Source organism: Pezoporus flaviventris, unplaced genomic scaffold (genome assembly GCF_033815535.1).
Source record: "Pezoporus flaviventris isolate CSIRO_AGI_PZ_B2104156 unplaced genomic scaffold, CSIRO_AGI_Pfla_v1 ptg000021l, whole genome shotgun sequence".
Taxonomy (NCBI): domain Eukaryota; kingdom Metazoa; phylum Chordata; class Aves; order Psittaciformes; family Psittacidae; genus Pezoporus; species Pezoporus flaviventris.
In genome coordinates, this window is record NW_026892569.1 from 10,638,249 (window position 1) to 10,663,555 (window position 25,307).

At 57.6% G+C, this 25,307-nt stretch overlaps 1 protein-coding gene across 1 annotated transcript; it reads left to right on the forward strand.

Moving 5' to 3' along the window:
- The first annotated feature begins 6,219 nt into the window (after positions 1 to 6,219).
- RPN1 (ribophorin I) lies at positions 6,220 to 13,305 on the forward strand. The gene is made up of 10 exons (XM_061456036.1): positions 6,220 to 6,483; positions 7,024 to 7,088; positions 7,921 to 8,227; positions 8,671 to 8,880; positions 9,831 to 10,023; positions 10,331 to 10,430; positions 10,698 to 10,836; positions 10,974 to 11,093; positions 11,536 to 11,781; positions 12,737 to 13,305. Exons 1-10 carry the CDS (start codon positions 6,265 to 6,267, stop codon positions 12,917 to 12,919), a joined length of 1,782 nt encoding a protein of 593 aa, XP_061312020.1. The 5' UTR covers positions 6,220 to 6,264; the 3' UTR covers positions 12,920 to 13,305.
- Positions 13,306 to 25,307: the final 12,002 nt, after the last annotated feature.

Genomic DNA, 25,307 nt, shown 5'->3' on the forward strand with positions numbered 1-25,307 from the left:
TGGCCACAGAGGTCCTTGCTCTCCAGCAGGACTCCTGTCTCCTGGCACAGATGGAGCTGCAATCGCAGGGGCAGGATGGAAGGAGAAAGGCAGTGGTGAGAAAGTGGCAAAGGGAAGGACCGAGCTTTGGCTCTTGCCCGGCCCCATGGACACACAAATACCTCCCCACCAGAGTAAACATGTGCCTGGGGAAGGCAGAGCTAGTGCTGCGGGTGGCTCGGAGCTCTGTGTCAGGAGCTGGTCAGGAAAATGGGATTCCTCATCTGACCCCTTCCTGATGATACCAAACCCCATGAAAATGGATCCATTTGAAAACCAAGGCAAGTCATTCCCAACACTAACACTGCTCTGAAGAAATCCATTCTCTGGCCTTGAGGGACCTTAGCACGGTGAGCAAGTGACAGGTCTAATGACATTCACCAGTGCAGAAAGCCCTATTTCCTGCACTCATCCCTCTGAACCAGGAAGTAAGGATGTCTCCTGCTTTGATTTCCTTCCCTAGTGACAGCTAATCTCTGTTTACTGACCTCTCTGATCCAATTGGAGACAATAAAACACGATGTCTCACACAACCCCTTGGCTTTTGTCCTTGCACCAAAAAGGACTCTCCCTTTCTTTTAGTCCATTCTATGGAAGAGTGAATGGGACACAAGAACACCTGATGGTTCCTGGGTTGGGAATGGTCCCCACCTCCTGCCTGTGGCACTGCAGCTTGGGGAGAGCTTGCTCCTTCCTCTGACACTTGCCCAGCACATTTCAGCCCCCTGGGTCCTGCAGCTCGTCCTCCTCACCACTGGGCACAGCCCTGGCACCTTTCTCTGTGCCCAGGAGGATGCAGCCACAGCCCAGTGCTGGTACAGCTCTGGAGAGCCCTGTGTAGAGCTCTCCTCTCTCAGTGATGCCACACTTCCCTCTTGTCACCTCTGGCTTCCCAGAGCAGCTTCCTCAAAGCACCATTCTAATGATCTAACTTAATAATAGAACGAAAGGGGAACTGGAATGAAGTAAACGCACACTATCTTGCTTCAGTACTCCAAGCTTTGTCCTCCGTTGATTTATCTTGTCTATAGCAGATTGACCCTGCTTCCACTGGCATTCTGCTCATGGGAGATGTTCTGCTGTTGCATGACCACATCTGCATCCCCACTGGCAGGAGCACACCCATGGTCTTTTGCCTACCTTCTCCCCTAATCCCTGCCTGCAGTACAAATACCACCCCAGTAATTTACTGATGCGCTCACCTTGGCAAGCCTCAGCTGACTTCAGTCATACAGCATCAGCACGTGAAAGCAGAAAGCTAGCTCCACACGGGACTTGATCACCAGATACCAGCCATAGGAAGCAGCTGCAATCACATTATCTCATGGCAGATCTCCAGTCCCATCTCTGCTGAGGTACAGAGGACATTGCACATAATGTGAGGGATTCCCAGCGCCTGCACTTGCTGATAAATGCTGCTGCTGGAGGGTGAACATCAAACAACTGATAAAGGGTCTAAATGCAGGCGGTGGAGCCCGAGCCCCACACCAGTGCTGCAGAGCCTGATCCTCCCATGTCCCCTCAGCCCCCCACACAGAGACATGAGCACAGATGTGGCTCGGGGCTCTCCTAACACCTTCCCCTGCCCAACAGGCACAAAGGCACTGCTGAGCTGTGAGCGGGGAGGTGGCAGAGCTGGTGCCTCCCCTTAGGAGCCAGCTCACCCCCTGGGATCCAAATCTCTCCATTGCTCTGAGTCAGTGCCCTGCAGGGGACATCCCATGGCCCTGGCCAGGCAGGCAGGGACAGCCCCCCCGCATGCTGCTGGCCATGGGGTGGGATGCACCCCACAGCTCTGTGCTTACCCACTTGGCACCACCAGTTCCCTGTAGGCTGGAGTGGAGGAAACCAAAGCCCATCAAAGACCCCCTTGCCCTGTGACACTTGAACTTGCCATGGCCCTGGGGCTCAGGGACAGAGATGCCTGCTCCCTGTTTGTGACTGTCATCCCCAGGGCTGCACACAAGCCATGACCCCCTCTGGCCTCCCCTGCTGCAGAGCTTCCCCAGCAACCCCAGCTCCTGCCCACTTCCCAGCCTGTGCTCGGAGCAGCAATGCTCCCTGCTCAGCTGTGTTGGAGGTCTGTGGTCCATGACGGGTCCAGCACTCAGGTGGAGAGGATGATCCAGGGAGTGAAGTAACTTCCCGGAGGCCAGTGAGTCAGTCCCTGTCAGACCCAGGGCCCTCTGAACATGGGCATCTCTGAAAGGCTTTTAAACCATAGGAGTGGTGTTAAAACTAGGTACAGAGATGCACAGCACCAGCATAGAGCTGCACAGCACCAGCACAGAGCTGCATAGCACCAGCAGAGCTGCGGTGCCAACAGAGCTGCACAGTGCCAACAGAGCTGCACAGCACCAGCACAGAGCTGCATAGCACCAGCAGAGCTGCACAGCCTTGGCAGACTCGGCCCTTCCCCAGGACTCAAGGCTGTCACAGCAGTGTGCTACCACAGCACTGGGTTCTGCACACTGTTACTGACCGAGCTCTGAAGCCTTCACAGTGAAGCTCTGGAGTGCCCGAGACCTTTCAGCTCATGACAGAGGTGGCTTTGAAGCACTGGGGACCATCAGGACAGGTGGATGCAGCGCTCTGCAGGTCGTGTGCCAGCACTGCTCTGCATGGAGCCTGTGTGATGGGGTGGACCAGCCACGTGAGCTCTGCACCAGGTGTTCTGTGCCTGTGCCATGTTGTACCTGGGATGTATCATGGGACAGGAGCCTGGTGCTGTGAGTGGAACACTTCATGGGACAGGTGACTCACACGTTGCTTCTTCCTCTGCAGTGAGGCGGTGCTGAGAGGTGTCCTGAAGCTCCATGGGCAGAGCCAAACGGGGCTGCATGTGGGCTCTCCAGGATCCAGGGATGGAAAGCACCAGGGCCTGTCTACAGAGGCCCCAAGAGCTCTTCTGGGTCCTTCCCTGGGAGGGACACAGGCCATGGACATGTCCTGCAGTGATTCCCTCCCCAAGCACCAGCCACCTCTGCACACATGGGGTGCTGCACATTAGCTCCAGATCCATCTGCTCAGCTCTCCCAAATCACAGCTTTTCAGTCCCCTCGTCTGCTCTAAAAGCAGCAAATCCTGTATCAATGGCAACCACAAGAAGCCTGTGTAACTCTGAGTGTGTGTTTTTGAAGACAGCGACAAAGATACTCAGCCTTGAGGGATAAGGGTGTGTGGGCAGCAAGGTTTGCTTTGCTCTTATCTTGGACAACACTTCTCCATGCTGGTGCCTCAGCAGCTGCATTTGGATCCCAGGGAGTTGTGACTCACTGTTTGCAATCCCCGAGCCCCCGAACTGAAGGCATGCCCTGCAAGGCACAATCAGCCGGAACTGACATGGGTTTAGGAGGATGCTAAAGCTTCAGTGATTCTGTGCAAGCACTCAGGGCTGGCTCCAGACCTTGCCCGAATTCCTGGCAAACAGAAAACAGCCCCTTTTACTTCATTTAGATGAACAGGGTCTCGCTGGGTTTGTCTCATTCCCTGCTGCACACCAGTGCTGATCACAGGGGGGTGATGCTCCCTCTCTGGGTCACACATCCTGCGGTGGGAAAGAACCAGGGCTCAGTGGGGCTGCCCCTGGGGAAGGGGTCACTGCCCAGCCCATGTACACACATGCCCAAGGCCTGTGAACAACCAGGCTCGGGCAGAGGCTTTGATTCAGCCACAAGGGCTGCTTGTGCAGGAGACACATAAATCCCTGCTGGCACTCACAGAGCATCACCCAGGGGAGGAGGACTCCAGGGTTTAGCAACCTGGTGAGAAACTTGCCTTATCTCCCAATGAGCACTGCTCAGACAGGGGCTTGGGGAAGCAGCAGGCATGGCATGAGCTGCCAACCTCCACATAGAGCCATAGAATAGTTAGGGTTGGAAAGGACCTTAAGATCATCCAGTTCCAACCCCCTGCCATGGGCAGGGACACCTCACACTAAACCATCTCACCCAAGGCTTCGTCCAACCTGGCCTTGAACACTGCCAGGGATGGAGCATTCACAACCTCCCTGGGCAACCCATTCCAGTGCCTCACCACCCTAACAGTAAAGAATTTCTTCCTTATATCCAATCTAAACTTCCCCTGTTTCTGTTTTAACCCGTTACGCCTTGTCCTGTCACTACAGTCCCTAATGAAGAGTCCATCCCCAGCATCCCTATAGCCCCCTTCAGATCCTGGAAGGCTGCTATGAGGTCTCCACCCCCTCTTGCTGCTGTGAGCGGGATCCTCAACTTCCTCCTGTCTGTTTAAAGCCTCTGCAAAACTGAGGCTTTAAAATCCAGGTTCAAATCTCTGAACAACAGAATTCCAAAGTAAATTCACCGGCAAGTGCTTCCCTTCCCAAAAGCAGAAGAGGAGCTGATCCATGCAGAGATGGAAACTGAAGTTACTGTACTGAGCATGGCTGGTGAGGAACCATGGAATCATGGATGGATGGAACCATGGAATCACAGCGTGGTTTGGGTCCTTAAAGCTCCTCCAGTTCCAACCCCTGCCATGGGCAGGGACATCCTCCACCAGAGCAGGGTGCTCCAAGCCCCTGTGTCCAACCTGGCCTTGAACACTGCCAGGCTGCGCTGATGCGGTGACCCCCGTTACCCCGCGGGTCTGGACGGCTCTGACCCATCACCGGCAGCGGGCGGGTGCAGCCTCACGGGGTGCCCCGGGAGCGGAACCGGAGCCGCTCCCTCGCTGCTGCCGCTGTCCCTACAGGGCGCGGGAGCCGCCAAGTCCGCCCCGCCGAGGGGTGGCGCTGACGCTGCCGGTACCGCCCCTTTGGCGCGCCCCGGGCGCCTCCTGGCGGCCACCCGCGGTACCCATCCCTGGCTCCTTCGGTTCCGTTGCCGGTGAGGTTCGAGCACGGTTAAAAGGGGTTTTATAGCGAAGGGACCCCCTCGCGGCGTTGTTTCCTCCCTCCCGCAGCACCCAGCGGGCTCAGCTCCTCCCAGCACCCACAAGACACTCTCCCAATCCGGCACATCGTCCCTCTGTGCCTCCCAATGCTCCGCACCACCGCTGGGCACACACAGTAATTCCACTGAGCCTCATGGTCTGATGCAGGGAGGAACCCAGACTGTGTGTAAACCCAGGCGGAGAGAGGTGCAATGAAAGATGGGCATGGAAGGGGGGAGATTCCTGTGGGAACTGAACCCCCGAGCAGGCAGCACCCGGCAGCATCACCTCTGTGCAGAGGCAGGACATGCACCCAGGGCAGCGTGGAGCTGAGCCCCACCATTCCCCATCCCACAGCAGGCAGAGGCCTCACGGTGTTTGCTGGGCAGAGGCTCAGTGCGAGTGGTGCTGAAGAGCTCAGAAACAGGGTGGTAAAAGGACCCAGGCTGGAAGAGCTTCTACCCCCCGGCTGCTCCTTGAGGGTCCTGGCCAGACCACGGCACCCAGGCAGGTCCTGCCTGCACTCCCATGCCTGGGAACTGCAGGACCTGGCTCAGGATTGAACACAGAGGAGTGGCTTCTGCCTCCCGCTGCCAGCCAGGAGCTGCCTGGGCTTTACACAGACAGACTTGACCAGGGCAGCACCAATAAAGCCTGAGCTCTTCCTCAGCCACCACGGCAGCCATGTGCCTGGGGCTCTCCTCGGCGTTCCATTGGGATTTGTATTAAGCTAAGGTGGATCCAGGGTGAGTTCTGCGGCTCCCGCACAGCCCAGTGCAACATCTGGATCACACCAGGACAGATCCCATTCCCTGCTCCTCCTGTGGTCACAGCCAACCCGTTCCTTCAGGAACCTCCTTTCCTACTTGTGAACAGGTCACTGGGACCGATGCCCCAGCTCGGACTGCACCAGCCCTGTGACAGCAGCAAGGTAGAGGCAGCCCTGCCAGGGACATGGATGAGACCTCTCCCACTGCTCAGCCTGGCGGGGCCAGCCCCGGCTCCATCCCGGCTGAACCCCCCATGGCTGTGTCCCTGGGGATGGCACCCGCAGCCCGCAAGGACGCTGTGCTCTGCCCTCCGGGTCAGTTGGGTCTCCCTGAAGCTGCCCACCCAGTGCTGGGCTCTGGAGAACAGGGCCAGGATAAACACGGGTTCACCGGAGAGCGGAGGGCCTGGAACAGCTCCTGCTGGAAGCACGGGGCTGAGGTGGGTGGGGGATACTGGGCGCCGCCATCATGAGCCTCCTCCCTCCCTGGGCGCCGCCATCTTGTGCCCTCCCCGTACAGCGCGGGCGCCGCCATCTTGTGCCCTCCCCGTGCTGAGTCGGCCATGGCGGGGCTGCTGTGCCGCCTGCTGCTGTGCCTGGTGGCCGGGGCCGCCGCCGAGCTGCTGCTGGAGGAGGCGCGGCGCTCCGTGGACCTCAGCACGCACCTCGCCAAGGTCTCTGCCGAGCTCAGCCTCGCCAATGCGGCGGGCACGGCCGCCTCCTCCTTCCTGCTGGCGCTGGAGCCCGGCCTGGAGCCCCGCCTGGCCTACCTGGGCGTGCAGGTGAGCAGCGGCGGCGGCCCCGGCGTGGGGGGAACCGGCCCCGGCCCCGGCCGCTGCGTGGGCCCCGCCGGCCGCAGGGCCACGTCGGCTCCCGCGGTTCCGCTGCCGTGGCGGCCCCGCGCCTGCATCGTGAGCCGCGCCCCGGGGATGCTGTTCCGGTGCGGGCTGAAGTGGGGGAGGCGGGACAGGCTCTAATAACGGCGGTCCTCGGTAACGGCAGCGGAGCAGCGGCGCTGGCAGCCAGCTCCTGCACCCCGCGGTCCTTCTGAGCCCAGCGGCGTGTGCAGCGGTCCCGTGCCCGCTCGCTCTCCGCTATAGGAAAGTCACGAAGGCAGCTGCCTCTCCAGTGTCTGTTCTTGCACCTCGCAGTGTGTGTTAACGGGAAGCACTGTAAAAGGGGTTTGTTTTTGTGATAGCTTTCTATCAGCTTGTACTTCTGGGGTCGTGCCCCTAAAGAGTAGATAGGAGCCAAATGGAGCTTACCGCACACCCATTAAAGTCTCTGAACAGCAGCACACTGATCAGTCTGTTTTGAAACAGGTGAAGGGTGAGGAAGAGGAGGAGAACACCTTGGAAGTGAGAGAGACAAAAGTTAAGGGCAAAAGGTGAGTCGATACCTAGTGCTGTGCATGGGGGTTCCAGGATCATCCTCATAGTGCAGCAGGAATACAGCCTCAGTCCCACATAGCTGGAGATCCCAGAGTCTTCTGGTGCCCAGAAGATCCACCCCGTACTCAGGCTGCACACTGGGTGCTGCAGAGCCAGGGCACACAGGCACCCCTACCCAATCCCTGCAGCCCAGGAGGCCCCAGTAGAAGCCATTTCCCTCCCTCAAATGCTCTTTAACTGGGAGATGGCACATGTGGGTTTAGGTCTCTGCACTGAGCCCAGCACCAGCAGCACATACCCGCTCCTCACAGCCACCCATATCTGAGAGTGAGGGCACAGACTTGTAAGGGAGAGAGGCTCTCTCTTAAACGCAGCTCAGGGGGTCTCAGCTGTGCTTAGGTTTGTACTCAGTGCCTTGAGTAATGCCCTGTCCCTTTATTAAGGGATACAGGTAAGAGAAGCATTGTAGCTGTGACCATGCTCTTACCCAAAAGCCTGGCAATGGCAATTACAGATTGATCCCGAGTGCTCTTTGGCACCAGTGGGTTTGTGAAGTAAAGACTAACTCCTGGACACAGTTCACCCTGTACTGCCTCCCCAGTCCAGAGTAAGCACAGCTTCTGGGGCAGGACATCCGTGCACCTTGGAGGAGCCACAGTCAACCGTGGGGGTTGGAACTGTGGGAGCTGTAAGCCCCTTCCAACCCCAACCAGTGAGTGATTCTGTGATAGCTGGGCTCCATCCACAGGGGATATTGCAGGGGTTGGATCTGAGCGCTCTCTCTCAGGGCAGATCTCTCCTGACTTACCCATTCTTCCATCCTTCCAGTGGGAAATTCTTCTCAGTGAAGCTGCCATCTCCTTTGGCCCCGGGAGCCAAGGTCCGGGTGTCTGTGGAGATGGTATTCACGCACGTCCTGCAGCCCTACCCTACCCACATCACCCAGAGCGAGAAGCAGTTTGTGGTCTTTGAAGGGAATCACTATTTCTACTCCCCATACTTCACCAAGAGCCAGACGACCCGGGTCAAACTGGCCTCCAGGAACGTGGAGAGTTACACCAAGCTGGGCAACCCCTCCCGCACCGAAGACACGATCGAGTATGGCCCCTTCAGGGACATTCCTCCCTACAGCCAGGTAAATGTCTGTGCAGGGAGGTGGTGGCTCTGCACAGAGCATCTTGCTAAGATGGCACCCGCATATCAGAGGCTGGGGAGTGAGAAGCAGAGGCTTTCGGTAAGAGTCACAGGTCAAGCCTGAGTTAGCTTGCATGGAGGTGGGAGTGCGTGCTCCAGTAAGGTGCTCCTCGTGCAGATGTGATTGCTGATTTCTGCTTGGGCATGGCTCTGGCAGGGGTGTATGCACATCTGGATCCCTCACTGTTCTCAGCCAGATGTGAGAGAACACCCCAGGTACCTAGTGCCCTGTGCGAGCTGGGCAGGGGTGGCTCAAACCTTCCTGTGCACTCAGCTTCACCTCTATGAGTCTGTCAGGGAGGTTCCTGTGTGGGACAGGAAGATAATTCTAAGGGGAAGCTGCTCCTTACTTCATATCTGATAGTTCATCTTCTCCCTTGTCAGGACACTCTGAAGGTGCACTATGAAAACAACAGCCCGTTCCTGACCATCACCAGTATGACCCGGGTCATCGAGGTGTCTCACTGGGGGAACATCGCGGTGGAGGAGACGGTTGATTTGAAGCACACAGGAGCAGTGCTGAAAGGGCCTTTCTCCAGATATGACTACCAGCGCCAGCCAGACAGCGGCATCTCCTCTGTCAAGTCCTTTAAGGTTGACATTTTGTGTAATTACTGAAATTTGGCTTCTTTCTTCCTGTGGCTTCCCCCTTTCTTGCATCCCCAGAGGGGAAAAAATAGAGTTGTCCTTTTCTTTGGTACCATACCCAAGTAATGAGGAAGTATTAAAGCTCTGATGGGTTTTCAGAGGGCTCGTGGTAGACAGGAATAACTTCTGGAGGTAGAATTAGGAGGTTACTTGTTTCATCACATCTGTTGGGCAAACAAACTGCGTGTACCTGGGCAGGTGGTGTCCCTCTGTGCTCCCACCCAAACTCAGGCACCCTCTAAATTCCTTAATCCCTGTGTGGATAGTTCTGCTTTCCATCCTCCACTGTTGAAGGGCCATTCATTCTGTCCTCACCCTCTTATTTTCAGAGTGCCTGCCTTGTCATATCCTCATCATGTTGAACAGCATTAGTTGGAAGCTGATCCATTCATTCCTTGCTCACAAAGCACTCAGTTCAAGCTGTGGCTCTGCTGGCCAGATGTGAGAAGTGTTTTGTATTTTCATCCGAGCCAAACCCTTTCTCACTGCTGGAAGCCTCCAGGGTTGGTGTTGTCATTCTCTAGGGTGGTGCAGCCAAAGAGAACTCTCATTTTGCTGAGCACAAAGGCAGCAGCAAGCTCTGTGGGGCAGTGGGCTGGAGCGGAGAGGGAATTGTTGTCCTGGTGGGCAGGATGGGCTCCCTCGCTGTCTAGGGTACTGGAAACTGCACTGGAAGAAGCACATCCATTTAGAGTCCAAGTGATCTGGGGGCTGGCAGCCACTTGTGTGGCTCATTGCGTATAATAGCACAATTTCACTGCTCAGTGCAGCTGAATGGCCATTTTGCATTTCCCACTTAGGAGCAGGGTGTCCTGATCCTGCACAGCCATTGCTGCTTTTCCCAGTTCCACTGGGAATAACTAATGAGGCACTGACCGCTGCTCCTCTCCCCACAGACCATTCTCCCTGCTGCTGCTCAGGATGTCTACTACCGAGATGAAATTGGAAACATCTCCACCAGCCACCTCCTTGTCCTGGATGACTCTGTGGAGATGGAGATCCGGCCCCGCTTCCCGCTCTTTGGGGGATGGAAAACCCATTACATCATTGGCTACAACCTGCCGAGCTATGAATACCTCTACAACCTCGGTGGGTGGCACAGGGGAAGGGAGCAAGAAGCTTTCTCTGTGTTTAGAGGTGGTTGCTGTACAGTACAGAAGTGAAAGCTGTGCCATGCTGCACCTCAGCAATGAGAGTTGCTGGCTCATCTTCCTGGAATGTGCAAATCCACCTTCTCTGTGCTGCCTTCAGGCTTTTGCAGACCTCTGGTTGAAATGGACTCAAGGGAGCTGGTGGCCCTGCTGCACAATGCACCCTCACTCCTAGGAGGAGCTGAGCTTCAGGGTCGCCCCTTGTTCTCCGAGCAGCTGTAACCCCCTGCTCTGCCCTCCCTTAGGTGATCAGTATGCCCTGAAAATGAGGTTTGTGGACCACGTGTTTGATGAGCAAGTCACAGACTCCCTGACTGTCAAGATCGTCCTGCCAGAAGGTGCCAAGTAAGTGTCATTGCTCCTGCCTTGTTACTGCAGATGCTGCTGTGGTGGTGGCACTTCTCCAGCTTACTGGAATGGCCTGAGGACAGTGAAAAAAAACCATGACTGTGCCTGTGGAGGAGAGCTTGGAACACAGCTTTGCTTCCTTTTAGAGTGGTGTTTAAAGTGCATAATTGGCCTTGTGCTCAAGGCTACGGTTGGCCAGCCAAGTCTTAGGTTACATCATCTCAGACACTGTGCAGTCATAGGGGACTGTGGTTTTATCCACAGGAATATCCATGTGGACAGCCCCTATGAAATCAATCGTGCTTCAGACGAGCTCCACTACACTTACCTGGACACCTTTGGACGTCCAGTTATTGTGGCACACAAGAGCAACCTGGTGGAGCAGCACATCCAAGACATCGTGGTGAGTGTGGCCTCTCTGTGTGGTTTGTCTGAGCACTTGTGTCCCCTCCAAACTCACCAGCTGCCTGAGGAGAGGAGATCTCTCCCATAGTAACAGGGGTCACTGCTTTTACTCAGTGTTTGGAACTTCTCTTCTAGGTTCATTACACCTTCAACAAGATCCTGATGCTGCAGGAGCCTCTGTTGGTGGTTGGAGCTTTTTACATCTTGTTCTTCACTGTGATTGTCTACGTGAGGCTGGATTTCTCCATCACCAAGGTGCTGTATGCTGGAGAGCCCTGTGGGAGCATTAGTGGCTTCACTCAGCTGAGGGATGGAGATCTTTCACACCAGTAATTCCTACTGAATGTTCCTGCTGATCAGATACTTTACTAGATCCTTAACCGGAGCCGTTTTCATACTGTCTGAGCATTGATACTCCTGAAGGGTTTGAACTGGTGTGCTCAGGATGACCAGAGTTTTGCCTTCTGGATGAGAAGGAATTCCCCCCCGAGATGCAGGGATGTCCACAGTTCTTCTGCAGTGTTTTCACTTTCCTTGGGCTAGGCTGACTGCTGAAAGGTGCTTGTCCCAGTCAGTACTTGCACCATTCACCATTCAAAGGAGCAAGTTCTGTAACAGTCCTGTGCCAGACTGCAGCTGTAGCTTGATGGAGGTTAAAGATAGGACTGCTTTGATCTTCCCTTGTGTCCTGTTGCAGGATCCAGCTGCTGAAGCCAGGATGAAGGTGGCCTGCATCACAGAGCAAGTGCTGACCCTGGTGAACAAGAGGCTGGGGCTGTACCGCCATTTCGATGAGGCAGTGAACAAATACAAGCAGTCACGGGACATCTCCACCCTCAACAGTGGCAAGAAGTCTCTGGAGACAGAGCACAAGGCCCTGACAAACGAAATAGCCTCTCTGCAGTCCAAACTGAAGACAGAAGGCTCTGACTTATGTGATAAAGTAAGAAATTGTAATGCATTTTTGTTAAGCTCTCCTGTTCTTCTCTGTCATCTGTTCTATGCGAGTTTTAATTTGGGGGTTAGTTTCTGCAGCTTGTCTTCTAGGGCTTTTTTCCTCTGGAAATGGCTTGATCCTTGCCAGGGTGTGAAGATCAGGTTTGTTTGCAGTACTGGTTATGCAGCTCTGTAAGTGCTGGTGCTAAACAGCTGCTTGTGCTGTTCCTTAAACAGCCCTTGAACCAACTGCAGGATCTGTTCACATGAATGCTTCTGTAACACAATCCTGATGCTTCTCACGGAGCTTGTGACAGTGACAGGCAAAAAAAGGAGGCTATCAACACGTTATCAGTCCCAACTACACTACTGACACGAGCCAGACCAAAATCTGCTCCCTCATCTTGCACGTGTGAATTTGGTGCTGACAGAAGCTTGGTAACGTGATGCTCCTCAGGGGGCATTTGACTGTGCCACGTTGAAAGCCACAGCACAGTGAGCACACACTGACCTGGAGCAGCCACTTCACCTGAAGTGAGGGACACTTTAGTCTAAGGTCCACCTTGCTTAATCTGTTACTCAAAGAGTAGCTCTGTCATTACAGACCTGCTTCTCACACACCATTAACTGCAGGGATGCAGCTTCCTGCTGTCATAGTTATGATTTACCTGGAAGCCGTTGTTAAGCTCTCTTTAACAGTCATTGCTCCTCTGTCTTGCTGGTGTGGCTCCTGGTTCCTTAGAGCCCTTTTATCTATGCTGCTTAAATGCACATTCGTGAGATACTTATAATGTGATGGCCAAGAGAGGGGATGGCTCAGGAGGCAATAGTGAGGGACTGGAGATGTTTCACTTAGCAGAGGCTTCATCTTTTACTCCAGCTTGAGCATCTCTTCTATTCCAGCTTCACTGCAGGGATATTTTGTTGTCTGCTCCCACATTCCCTGTGTTTCTCCTCATCAGGTCAGTGAGATTCAGAAGCTGGATGGGCAGGTGAAGGAGCTGGTTCTGAAGTCCTCGGTGGAGGCGGAGCGGCTGGTGGCCGGCAAGCTCAAGAAGGACACGTACATCGAGAACGAGAAGATGCATTCCAACAAGCGCCAGGACCTGGTCACCAGGATCGACAACATCCTCGATGCGCTGTAACTGCTGGCAGTGCCCATGTGGAGGGGAGAGGAGCCTGGGAGGGGACACACATTGAGCCCAACCTCCTGCCCAGCAGCATTAGGGGAAAAGTTGATGTGAAATGTCTGAAAGTACGTTTTGGGTTTAGATTTTCCTGTAGAGCCTGTCTGCTCAGCAGCGTGCTGCGCAAGGGACCACACCATCGCGCTGTTTGGCTGGGTAACGGGGTTCTTCACCAGACCTGGGACTCAGACAGGTTATGTCTCCCACTCTGGGTTTTCCCTGTGTAGCTGTGCCCTGACTAAGCACATGCAAGCAGCCAGTGTGAGCAGAGACACGCTCGTGGCAAATCTGAATGTTGCATCACCTCCAGGAAGAATAAAACCTTTCTTCTACTTTGAAATAAACCCACCACTGCCTCGCCTCGTGTTGGACCGGGCTGGGGAGGCAGAGGGGCTGCTGCAGGGCCTGGGTGGCCCCATCCTGCCCAGGGCCAGGCAGTGCAGTGCGCTGGGGACTGCGCTAACACCTGGCTGCTTGAAAGCAGAGCTCTGCCACCCTGCAAGGTCCTGGCCACCGGGGAGAAAGGCAAGCCCATGCTCCTTAGGGATGTGCATGCCTCTACACCTTTATGGGGAGATGATAGATACAGCACACGACATAGCCCCTGCTGCTACCTCTCACTGTGGACTATCCCTGAATCCCTGTCCTGACCTCTGCCTTGCTTCCCATGGAGCTGCTGTTGGGAGCCCTGAGGCCACAATCCTGCCTGACCAGGGTGGGGATGACCAACAGCTAAAATCATCATGAACACATTGAGCCAAAACACACACACAGTACTTGGGGAGGTACCAGAAGTGTCCAACACCAAACAGGGCTGTGTGTCTGGGGCAACACGGGCAGGTGCAGGGGAGAAGAGGGATCAAACCAATGGTCCCAGCGACACCCTTAACCTTCTGTGGCAGAGGGAAGGCAGTGCTACCCTTCCTTCCCCATGTTCCCAGCTTCTACCTGGCTTCACAGGCAGCCCAGCCCCCCAAGAGTGCAGTGGAGCTTGTGCCCAGGGGGGCTGATGGTGTCTCCGTGTCTTTCCCTCCCTATCCCAAGGGCTCTGCTGGATCACACACCTCAGCCCTCCTGCTCCTGGGCAGCTTCAGATCCTGCTTGTTAAAGGGAACCACGGCTGCAGAGACAGCAGCTATAAATAGGCAGGATGAAGGCAGCTAAAAAAGCCTCCAGTCCCTGGTGGGAGCTGCCCCAGTTCCAGAGGCCAGGAATAAAACAGCAGCTGCAAAAGAGCTGCTTTGCTCCTTTCCCTTCTGCTGCCCTCTTGGGTGGGTGCAGCCTCCTGCACTCTGAGCCCATTCTGCCCCCAGCGCTGCTCCCTTGGGGCCAGTGCACACAAAGGGCAAGGGCAATGGGGTGAGTGGCCCAGGGATGTCCCATTCTGGGGCTCACCGTGGGTCCAAGGCTCATCTCCTATGCGCTTTTCAACTGGGGAATGCAGTAGGGTGGACACACACATGCTGTGACGCTCCCCAGCGTGAGCTTCATCCCGCAGTGTGGTCCCCAAACTTTTATCGGCCCCCCCCCGTGTCAGCAAACCCCAGAACTGTGGAGACCACCAGCAGCAGACACCGCAGACCCCAAAGCACACAGAACTCCCCCTTGAGCACCACCACAGGGGCAGCCTGCAACAACAGCTCATACCCAGGGAGCCCCTTCAGCAAATAGCAGCAGTGACCTACAAACCAGAGCAGCTTCTGTTATGGGGATAACCCAGGAAAGGAGGAGGGAACAGCCAGCACCTACCAGGAGCTGCAGGAGAGGCAAAGCTGATGGTAGGAAACGGCTCAATCAGGGCTGCAGCTGCTTGTCTCTGCCAAATTTAAAGGGAGCGGAGGGGTGGGTCTGTGGGGAGGATTGCAGAGCAGCAGAAGCAAAGGAGGGCTCAGGTAGAGCAGCACCTGAGAGCCTGCAGCAGATTGACATCTCGTGGGTGATTGATTAAAGCTGAGCCCCGCTGGGACTCCGTGGTTGGTTCTGCTCCTGTGGAGAGCTTGGAAAGGTTGGAAGGGCTGAAGTTTGCCTTTGCAGGAACAGGAACGAAATGAAGAGAGAGGGGAGGAAAAGGAGTCTGTGTAGAAGAAGGAAAAGGAAACCACACAAAGGCAAGATTTGCCGGCGAAAGCGAGCAGCCATGATTTCAGGTCCCCAGCTCAGCGCAGCCTCAGCTCAGCGCGGGTGGCTCCCCACAGGTCCCCAGTGCTCCTCACTGCTCCCTTTGCACCCCACTGCTCCCCTCTCACCAGGGTGCTGCCCCTCTCCCGGAGGTCCTGAGCAGCCAGGGAACAGCTTCTCCCTCTCACCTCCACACTGACGGTGCTCCAAAGGAAACCACGGGAGCAAAGCTCTGCCTGGGACGGTCCAACCCCTCCTCCAGTGGATGCTCGACCTCAGGGGCTGCAGAGAAAGCCGGGTTTTACAGTCATGGGTGTTGTAACCCGCACCCACAGCCCCGGCCCCAGCCAGCCCCATCCATCTCCAAGGCGGGGCACAGCCCGGTGCTGTTTCTGCCCCATGGATGCTGCCTCCCCTCCCTGTGACACCTCCCTCCGCTCCGCAGGGACCAGCTGCCACACATCATCACTGAGCTGGGCTCAGAGCAGATCCCGCAGGTCTGCGGCCAGCCCCGGGAGGTGCCAAGTGTCTGGGAGCCCAAACCCAGCCTGGTTTAACAACGCCTCTTCCAGCTGAGCTGGCCCCACTTTACAGGGAGGCAGAGCCGGGATTCATGGGTGAGCTCCGTGGGAGCAGCTGAGCTTTGGCGCTGCTGAGTTACAGCCTTGGGAGACATTCACCCCACACACCCCCTGCACCAGCACAGGGGTTTGGTGAGCTCCCAGGTTCAACAGCATCCATGGTCTGCTCCCACCATCTGTCCACGGAGCAACCCCAGCAGCCCCTCGGGTACTGCAGCCCCATGGCAGGCCTGGCAGCCACCCCTGCACAGCACTGCAGATAGACAGACCGACTTCCCCACATGCCCTTTCACCATTTCCCAGCCTCTGTCCCCACAGCGCTGCCCAGCTCCCAGTCTGCCCAGTCTGGGGGCTGCTCAGCACCATCTGTTGGCTGCAGACCAGCAGCCTGGGGGGCACCCGGATGGTTTGGGGTCACCCTGGGCTGTTGTTCCTGAGGGAGTTGGGGTGCCTCTTGCTTCTGCTTCCCGCACAGGGTGGGCCATGACCCACATCAGGACCATGTCTCTCCAAGTGCCAGCACTGGGAAGAGGACCCCGTGCCCATGGGCAGCAGTGCCAGGAGGGACAGGAGAAGGTCCCCATGGTGCTGGTGAGGTCCATGGCACCGCTACCACTAGAGGCTGACACCGGCCTGGTGGCCACAACACCACGGTGACCACCACAACCTGCCCTGGTCCCCCCTGGCCCCACACCTTGGGGCACCCATTGCTCCAGCAGTGGGGATGGCCATGGGCATCTCCGTGTTCTTCTTTCTGCTGGTTTAAATTTATCCTCTTTCTCTCCCCCTCTCTCGCTCCTCCTCATCCAATTTGTCTTCGGGGCTGACACGAGAGAAAACCCCAAATGACAGCTCCTGCCCGGTGCAGTTTTACCACAGTATCCTGAAAAAGGCATCTGGCGAGCTGATAGTGCAGGGGGGCTCCGGCGGGAACCCGGCCGGAAGCGCAGCGCTGGCGGCGGTTGAAGGGCCGATGCTTCAGCACGGGCAGCAAACAGGAAACGTCCCCTGGGCCCAGGGAGCTGATCCGGGGCCACCTTGGGGTCTGCAGGCATGGCCGAGGCCACCCACCCCACTGTGGCCATGGCGGGACCCCCGTCCTCCCCAGCGCCGTTGGTAGCGGTGCCCATGTGCGGCCCTGAGCTGCCTCCTCCTCCTGTGCACAGCAGGGCTGGAGAAATCCCTCGGTGTTGGCACGGGCCTCATGTGCTGCAGTGGCTGAGACCCGTCTGTGATGGCTCTGACTTCAGAGGACGTCCCCCATGGGTGCCACCAGCGCTGCGTGGTGCCCATGGGGAGAAAACCCGCCCCAGCCTGACACTTGGTGCTGTGCCAGGGGCTCTATGGGCGGTGGGGAGCATCCTCCTGCATGGGGACACGAGGGCTGCACATGGCGGTGGGACACGTGGCAGAGCAGCGGGATGCAGAGCATCGCTTGGCCAGCAGGGATGCGGCTGCAGCAACCCCACAGCCGCGAGATGCAGAAAGCAAACCCGAGAGCATCCCGCACCTCCTGAGTGTCCCACGCTGTGCCCAGCCCAAACACAGGAGCCCTCTCCCCGCGGCCCTGGGAGCGCAGGGGCAGGGAGCAGGGAAGAGCGAACTTACGGCTAAAGCAGGAGCTGCACCGCACATTGTGCTGGGTCCTTCCTCACCAAGAGATGTTAACCGGGGCACATGGGCTCTGCCGGCTGCCTCTGTGTCACTGTGCCTCAAGGGGGGCTCACCCCATCCCCTCTACCTCTGTTCCCTGCATTCCAGTAAGGACTGAGACAAACCAGGATCCACCTCTGCTCCCTGCCCTGTGCTGCTGCTGCTGCCACGGGGTCCCAGGCAGCCCAGACCCCACTTCCCTGCTGCTCCGGGGCTGATGGTTGTGGCAACACACTTTTGTTGCAGCCTTTGGCTGCAGGAGAGATTGTACAAGCTGGAGGCATTCAGAGGGGACCGAGGAGGAATTGGAGGAAGTGATGCAGAAAGAGCAAACCCGCATGGTGGGGGTCAGCAGCATTTGGCAGGGACAAGGTGTGAGCTCAGGTATAGAGGATCAAGTGAGTACCATCACAGGGGAAGTGAATTGCTTGGGTGCTAAAGCTAAAAAAGGAGTAATAGAACCAGAGCTTTGGGGCAAGCATCCCAGCAGAGCTCCTGTCCTGGAGAAACTGGTCCCTGACAGCAGGGGCTGCTGTTCAGGGTACATAAAACACGGCTTGTGTGGAACGGAGCTGGTGGGACAGAGCTGCAGGAGGACTCAGCGTTGTCCCCCTGCAGAGCTGAGAGGAGGGAGAGCGAAATCAAACGAGAAAGGGGCTGAGACGGAAAATGCCTTTCCCTGACTCCTCACCCAGCAGTGGGGAAAGGCTTTGGGTCCCCTCCTGGCGGCAGCAAAGGAGCTGCAGCTCTCGGGGGGTGCCAGGGCCGTACCGCAGGTTTCAATGGGGGATTCCCGGTTCCCCGCTCCCGAGCCCGTCTCACGGCGGTCCCGGTCCCGGCGCCGCAGGGCCGCAGGCAGCCAGCAGGGGTCGCTGCAGGCCGCGAGTGGAGCCGCGGGGCAGCGTCCCGCAGGAGGAGTCCGGCCCCGGCTCGGTCAGTGCGGGACAAACCCGGGTCCTGCGGCGGGGGTGCGGGAGGGACGCGGGACAGATGCGGGAGGGATGCGGGAGGGATGCGGGAGGGATGCGGGAGGGATGCGGGAGGGATGCGGGAGGGCTGGGGCATGAAGATGTGAACAGGGCAGACACAGCCCCCGTGGAGCCCAGCTCTGTGGCCACTTAGTTAAGCCCTGGTTTGTGGCTGCCTTTTCTCTGACCTAACCTGGAGAGTCTTGTGTTTGGGATGGTCCCACTGGCAGGTTTTGAGAGGCTGGATGCTGCCTTGTGAGAGATGCACAAAGAGCCCAGGGCACAGCAGGGACCAGAAAGGGAAGGTGATGCTCTGGAGGCTGGGTAAGGACATGGATTGTTTCATTCGGGTGAGAAAGAGCACGTGATGCAGCTGAGAAAGGAGGGACAGAGGGAAAACTATCGCCGGGATCACCAGAGGTGATGGAGCAAAGGAGGCCTCTGAGAGGCTCTCGTACCTGCACGGTTGGAAGCTGGGGGGTCCTGGAGAAGTTGCGGTGATACCAGGGGATGAGGCAGTGCAGGAGACAACTGAACCAGCAGGATTCCCTGGCAAGGCCGGAGCAGCTGGGAGCAGTGACAAGGGGAGCTTTACTCCTGCGGGCAGCCGTGGCAAAGCATCTTCAGTCAAGAGTCTTCCTGCCACAGCCAAAGCTTCGCACCAGCAAACCCGGCCTGGGCAGGGACCCACAGGGGATGAGCAGCAATGTGTTAGGCAGCAAGTGCTGCCGATGTCAGTGTTCAGGCTGGTGCAAGGGACACCCCCACCTGCAGAGGTGTGAGGATTTGAGGACAGGGATTGGTAAGGGTGATGCACGCGCTTCAGGCAAAGCCTCCCTCCCTTCCTCCCTGCTGCAAGGCTGTAGGGGGGGATGCAGGTCTGCAGATGCAGCAATGGCAGGGAAAGCGGTGCCTACCCCCGTGCCCCCCCCGTGCGCTCCGGTGTCTGTTTGAGCGTGTCCGCCCGAGTTTCCTCCCCTGGCACAATCTGACATCAATCTCCCCCGTGCTGGCTCCTGCTCACGTTCTCTTTTATCACAGTTCCGTTGGTGCCAGGCTGAGCTTTCCGGGTGCTGGCGGGGCCCTACGCCTGGGCCTGGTGCTGCCGAGCCCCCACCGTCCTGCTGCCACCAGCCTCCCCCTCGCCGGTGGGAGCCGCTCACCACATCAGGATACAGAGCCCTGCACCAATTCCGGCCGGGCTCATTTCAGCGCTCTGGTCAACCGCAAGCGTGGCGGTTTCACAAACAGGGCACGCAAGCCCCGTGCAGCCTAACGGATGCTCCGGCTGCTCCCCAACACCACACCGCTACCCAGGGGCTCCCCAGAGTGAGCCCAGCCTGAGGCTGGTGCCTCTGCTCCAGGGCAGCCACCCCAGAGCCATGCAGGTGAGGAGCCTGCGATGAGCTGAGCCTCCTCGTTTCTCAGCCTTGCAGTGCCTCAGATAGCACGAGGCAGGCCCCGAGCGAGGCACAGGCTCAGCTGCCTTCTCCTGGCAGGCCAAGTGCATCCATGGCACAGCACAGACCTGCCTCCATCGGGCAGGGCTGTGTGAGCCGGGCTGTGGAGGAGCAGGACGGTGCCAAGACCCACGCTGGAGGAGCTGGGCCAGGCACACGCTCAAGTTCCCCACCAGTTAATGGGTTATCGGAGCTAATGAGTTATCACATACAGACCAAAAGCTGCAGAGCTGTGGTTTGAGCAGGGAGCTGGGCAATCACTGCGGCTCACTGCTGCAGCAGCTCCTCACCGCCCTGGCGCTGAGCTGCCGGCCTCGCGTGCACGTTTCTGCCCAGCCGAATCTGTTTCCTGGTGCCTGCAACTTCAGCAGAATCTGGTGAGAAGGAACCTGACTGAGCCAGCTCAGAGCACAGAGCACCCCGGGAAAGCCACATGGGGATCCATGGGCTCCCCCTGCCCAGGGCCTGCTCTGGGCATTGCATCGCACCCTGCAGGTGATACCCTCCCCCAGCCCTGCATGGGGGGACACATCCAGCCCAGCCTCAGCCCTGTGGGAGGCCTGGGCATAGAGCAGCCCCTGTGGTGCTGCTGTGGGTCTCTGGGCAGGAGAGCCCTGGGAAACAGCAACCCAGCACGGCAGGGGTTTGCTGCTCCAAAGGCTTCTGATTGCTCCTGATTGCAAATCATGTTTAAATAAATGAATGAATTAATTAATAAATAACTTTTATTTATTACTTGCCTGCCTGCATGCCCTGCCTGCTCCAAGGCTTTGCTGGTGCCTGCACACATCCCATCCCACTATCCCAGGGATCTCCTGAGCTTCCCAATGCCCTTGTGTGGCACAGAGATGCCCTGGCAGAAAGCTGGCTCCCACAGTACTGTTGGAGCCCCAAGATTCAACAGTGCATGTAGTTTCTCTTGAGCCAAGTATCATTTACAAGCCCGATAACTGGTGAAGCAGATACCTGCCCAACAGGCAGCTCCATGCACTGCGCCCCGTCTGCCCACCCGCAGGCCCAGTGGTGCCGGGGGGTCCCTGGCAGGGACAGAGCCACGAAGCAGCAGCACCTGCCCAGAGCATCCCTGCTGCTGAGAGATGCTCCCTCACCTGTCATCAGTGCAGCTTCTTCTCTTCAAGGTCCTATTGTGCCCCTTTGAGCTCATGGGGAAGCTTTGCCAGACTAATCCTGCCAGGTATCCACCTCCTCTGGACCTGGGGAAACAACGCCAGCCCTTAGCCTCCTAATCCCGGCACCAGCCGCACTTTGCTTTGAAGGCAGCCCGTCCTCAGCCCATCTGCGGGGCAGGGCTGGGAGCCTCCATCCTGCTGCCATCCCCTGACAGCTCCAGGAGGCATCTCTCAGCACCGGCCTGGGGTGAGGAGGCAGCACAGCCCGTTGGAGAGGGCTCTGGGAGCCCATCGCCTCCCCCTTCCCTTCCCCAGCAAAACCCAGCTGGAGGAGAAAAGTTCCTGCAAGCCTTGGAATGGGATCTGCCCATTGCCTCCCCCCGAGCCCCAAGGGCTGGGGCTTGCAAAGCCCCTTGCAAAGGGCTCTGGGGCTGCTGGGACCTCAGCATGGATACTCCTCCATTCCCTCCCGAGGCACCAAACAGAGCCCACCGCAGGCTGCCCATCCCATCAGGCTTCTCTCAGGGTCACCCCATCCCTTCATGCCCCTTCCCTGCTCACCCTGATCCTAAAGACAAGGGTCTGCTGCCATCCGTTGAGTGGGAGCCTGCTCAGGGTGCTGGCAGGGATGTGGATGGGGTGCAGGGACCCCACAGTGCAGCAGCATCTCGGCCATCTCCTGGCTGCCGTACGGAGGTGGGAGTCCAGCAAACGGGAACAGCCAGGGAAAAGCAGAGGCCAGAGGAGGGAAACCGTCCCGGCAGACAAAGTAAAAGCACTGAAGAACCAGTGCTCGGGCCAGAGCCTGGTCCAACAAGGCAGGGGGTCCGCGGTGCTCGGGACGAGGCAGCCCGGCCCCGGGGCCGCAGGAGGGCACCATCGGCCCGCTCCTGCCCGCTCCACGGCTCAGCCCCAGCCCCGCGGTCCCGGAGCAGCAGGGACGCTCCCCCTCCGGCTCGACCCGCTTAAACCCACAACCTGCTTCCTACCCCGCTCCTCCTGCCCCAGCATCTTCAACCCACGCACGCATACGGGTTGTGCGGGCACCGATTACCTCACGCCGGTGACAACACGCGGGGGGGATCAGGACCCAGGGAGATGTGACCCCGGTATCACAATGGGATCAGGTGATGCCACAGCACGGGTGCCCCCCAGCTCCAAAGGGCTCCTGGTCCTTCTGGGCAGCAAGAGAAGGCTCAGCACTGGGCTACATCCCTCCCAGTGGAGGCAACATCGGTCCTTCAGGGTTAAAGCACTGTAGTTTGGTGCATGCTGTAAGGAAAGGGCTGGGTAGCCCAGGCTCAGCACCTTCTGAATCCAACCATGCTGGACCCCAGCCCCTGCCAGGGCCTGGCTGCTCCAGACAAGACACAGAAAGCCAAGGGAACAGCATAGCCACGGGTCCAAACAGAGTCACATCTGACTAGCAGTGGGACAAGTAGCTGGAAACTGCAGTGGCTCCTGATCTGGGGCTTCAGCAAACCTTGGAAAGACCCCATGGATCGGCTAGGTCTGCTGTGTGTTTTCAGGAAGGTAGAGATGGGGGAATCTTTCCTAAGAACCTCCCCAAGCCTTTATCCAAGCTCTGGCTCCAGTCCCTGCTCACACAGACCACTTATATCTACCACAGTGGTAGAAAACAGTCTGGCCAAGACAAATCCCAGCAAACACCAAAGTACTGCCTGGGCTTGAGCATTGTAGGGACAGAGGAGGAGAAGCAACTGCCCGACCTCTCCATCCCCCCGCCACAGGGTCCCCAGCCTATGCCCACAGCAGCCACCATCCCCAGTGCAGTCAAGCCCAGGCACGTCTCCTTTCACTGCATCACTTACCCTTATCCGAAGCACTGTGTCACCATCTGCCAGCACCATGCCCCTGTCAGCGGTGTCATTGCCCCTGTCAGCCCCGCAGGTGTGAAGACAGGACGGCCCTTTGTGTCCCAGCCCCGGTGCTGGGCTCCCTCCAGCCCTGGCACACTTCCCCATGGCTTTTCATCGCCTTTCCTCTCGCCTGCACAAAGGGCAGCCCTATCCTGCCTGGGAACAGGAGCTCCGGTGGGATGCTGTGTGCTGAGCATTGCCCAGAGGTTGTTCTCCCAGCAGTGTGAGGGGAGCAGGCATCCAGAGGGATGTCCTGGGAGGACAGGACAGCCCTGGAGAGCAGGCTCATGGAGAGCCCTGCACAGCTCCCAGCCGTGGGACACCTCCACATGCAGCCGGGAGAGGAGTGATCTCAGGTGTGCTCCATAACCCTGTGCAGGGAGCAGCTGTGCCCCTCAGGTACAGCCCTCCATGGCTCCTCACTGTGCCAAATGCTCCTAGCACCATGAAGGAGAAACTGTGACCTCCTCCTCTTCCCCAGTTCCTTCTCTCTTGCACTAATAACTCATTTGATTGGAATGGCTTTAACCTGCCAGAGGGTAGACTGAGATGAGCTCTTAGGCAGAAGCTCTTCCCTGTGAGGGTGCTGAGGTGTTGGCACAGGGTGCCCAGAGAAGCTGTAGCTGCCCCATCCCTGGCAGTGTTCAAGCCCAGGTTGGACACAGGGGCTTGGAGCAAGCTGCTCTAGTGGAAGATGTCCCTGCCGGTGGCAGGGGCTGGAGCTGAAGGAGCTTTAAGGTCCATTCTAACTCAAACCATTCCATGATTCTATAGCATCACCAGGGAGGCAGTCGCTGTTACTCCCAATGGGGTGTTTGCCTGCAGCAGGCTGGGGATGGTTTGCAAAACAGAGAGAGAAAACAGGTAAAGTATTTGCAGCCCTTCCTGTAACAGCAACAAATCTGCTGGCAGCCCCTGACCTGGCACAGACCATGTGTGTGCTTGGTGGCCTTGTAAATACACCTGACCATGGGGACGGCCAGAGAGACCTTCAGTCCTTGCTCTAGGCCAGGGATTGCTGCAGGCTCAGGATATCCTGCTCCTTCTGCCCCAGGACAGCAGGTCCTGCCCAGTATCAGCAGTCCCCTTGCTCCCACCTGCACCCACGTCCTCCAGCCCCAGGGCAACAGGCAAAGGGAAGGGTCAGCTCCTCTGTGCTGGGGCTGCTGCCCCTGGGGCACGTTGCAAAGCAGATTTCCCCTCTCCTGCCTCAAGTCTTCATCGCTTGGAGGGCCCATTAAATCCCCATGATTTAGCAGTTCCTTCTGCAGCTCAGTGCCCCCAGCTGAGCAGGGCTGACAGCCGAAACCCCACTGGCTGCAGGGGCAGCTTGCAAGCAGGGTTCCTGCCCATGGGATGCCTGGTGCTGCCTCCATATACCAGGAGTTCCAGCACAGCCCCGTGGTGCTGCTGATGCTGCTCAGCAAAAACCCAGAGCGGCTCCTCCATCCAGGGGCTTCACCCTCTTTGCCAGTGCAAAGGGAGAGCCGAAGAGAGGCTGCATCTGCACTGAGCACCGGGATGCATTCATCTCTTGCAGCTTCTGCTGCTGAGCGTTGCCCTGGCCCATTTCCTCACACTCAGCAAAGCAAACACCGGCCAAGAGGCAGCGGGATGAGGGGCACGGGGTCAGCCTGGGGAAGGTTTTCCCCTCTGCGCCTCCCCCCCTCTCCAAACCGAACCCTCTCTGCTTTGCACAGCTCTTGCCAGGCACCCCCCTGTGCCCCCTCCTGCACGGCCCCTCCAAGCCCCTCCTGACCCATCCCATCCCAGGGATCATTCCCCAGCTCCATGCTCCTTTTGTTTTTTTCTCCTTCCCTTGTGACCGTTTCAGCCCCCTGGAATCAAAGAGGCATTTCAGTGACTCAGGCGTTTCCCATTGCCCTATTCCAGCATCCTCTACTCTTAACGCTGAGAGCTTTTCACGTCCTATTTGGAACTGATAGGAAGCCCTTTCATTGTTTCACTACATGGATATTAACACTGATGAAGGAAATGCTCCATCTGATAACAGAACCGTTGAAAAGAGCACCATTTCCAAACGGGGACTCGAGACAGTGCATTCCTGCAGCTCACACCAGCTCAGCACACTCGATCAGGCAGCCCCAGCATGGCCTGTACCAGCTCCGGCTTGCCATTCACACCACTGCAGGCTGGGATCTCACATCAGAACCGCCAGAAAACAGGCTCTTGCACATGACATTGCCCAGATTCACTCTTGAGATCAACCTGGCACCTTGCAGGCTGTAAGGAAAAGCTCTGAGATGCTCTGATGTGAGCAGCCTGATGGCAACAGTGAGGTCAGCCCCTGGCTGGAAGGAGCATGTCTTGCTCAAGAAGTCAAGGAAGAAAAGCATCCCACCTGGGAGGACATCAACTGGCATTTAAGGTGTTCTCTGAGCTGGTATCAGTTCTACTTAGCAGCTTGTAATGAATTAATCCTGAGCCCCTCTTGGGACAAAGCCTCCAACAGCAGCTCAGAAGAGATAGAGAGACCCTTGGGGGAGCTCAGAAGAGATAGAGAGCCCCTTGGGGGAGCTCAGAAGGGACAGATGG

Excerpts from the sequence above, each read along its gene's own strand:
- RPN1 (XM_061456036.1), top strand. The coding sequence starts at position 6,265 with ATGGCGGGGCTGCTGTGCCGCCTGCTGCTGTGCCTGGTGGCCGGGGCC. Across the intron at positions 10,431-10,697 it reads GTCCTGCCAGAAGGTGCCAA|GAATATCCATGTGGACAGCC; the intron begins GTAAGTGTCATT and ends TTTTATCCACAG. Across the intron at positions 11,782-12,736 it reads GCTCTGACTTATGTGATAAA|GTCAGTGAGATTCAGAAGCT; the intron begins GTAAGAAATTGT and ends TCTCCTCATCAG.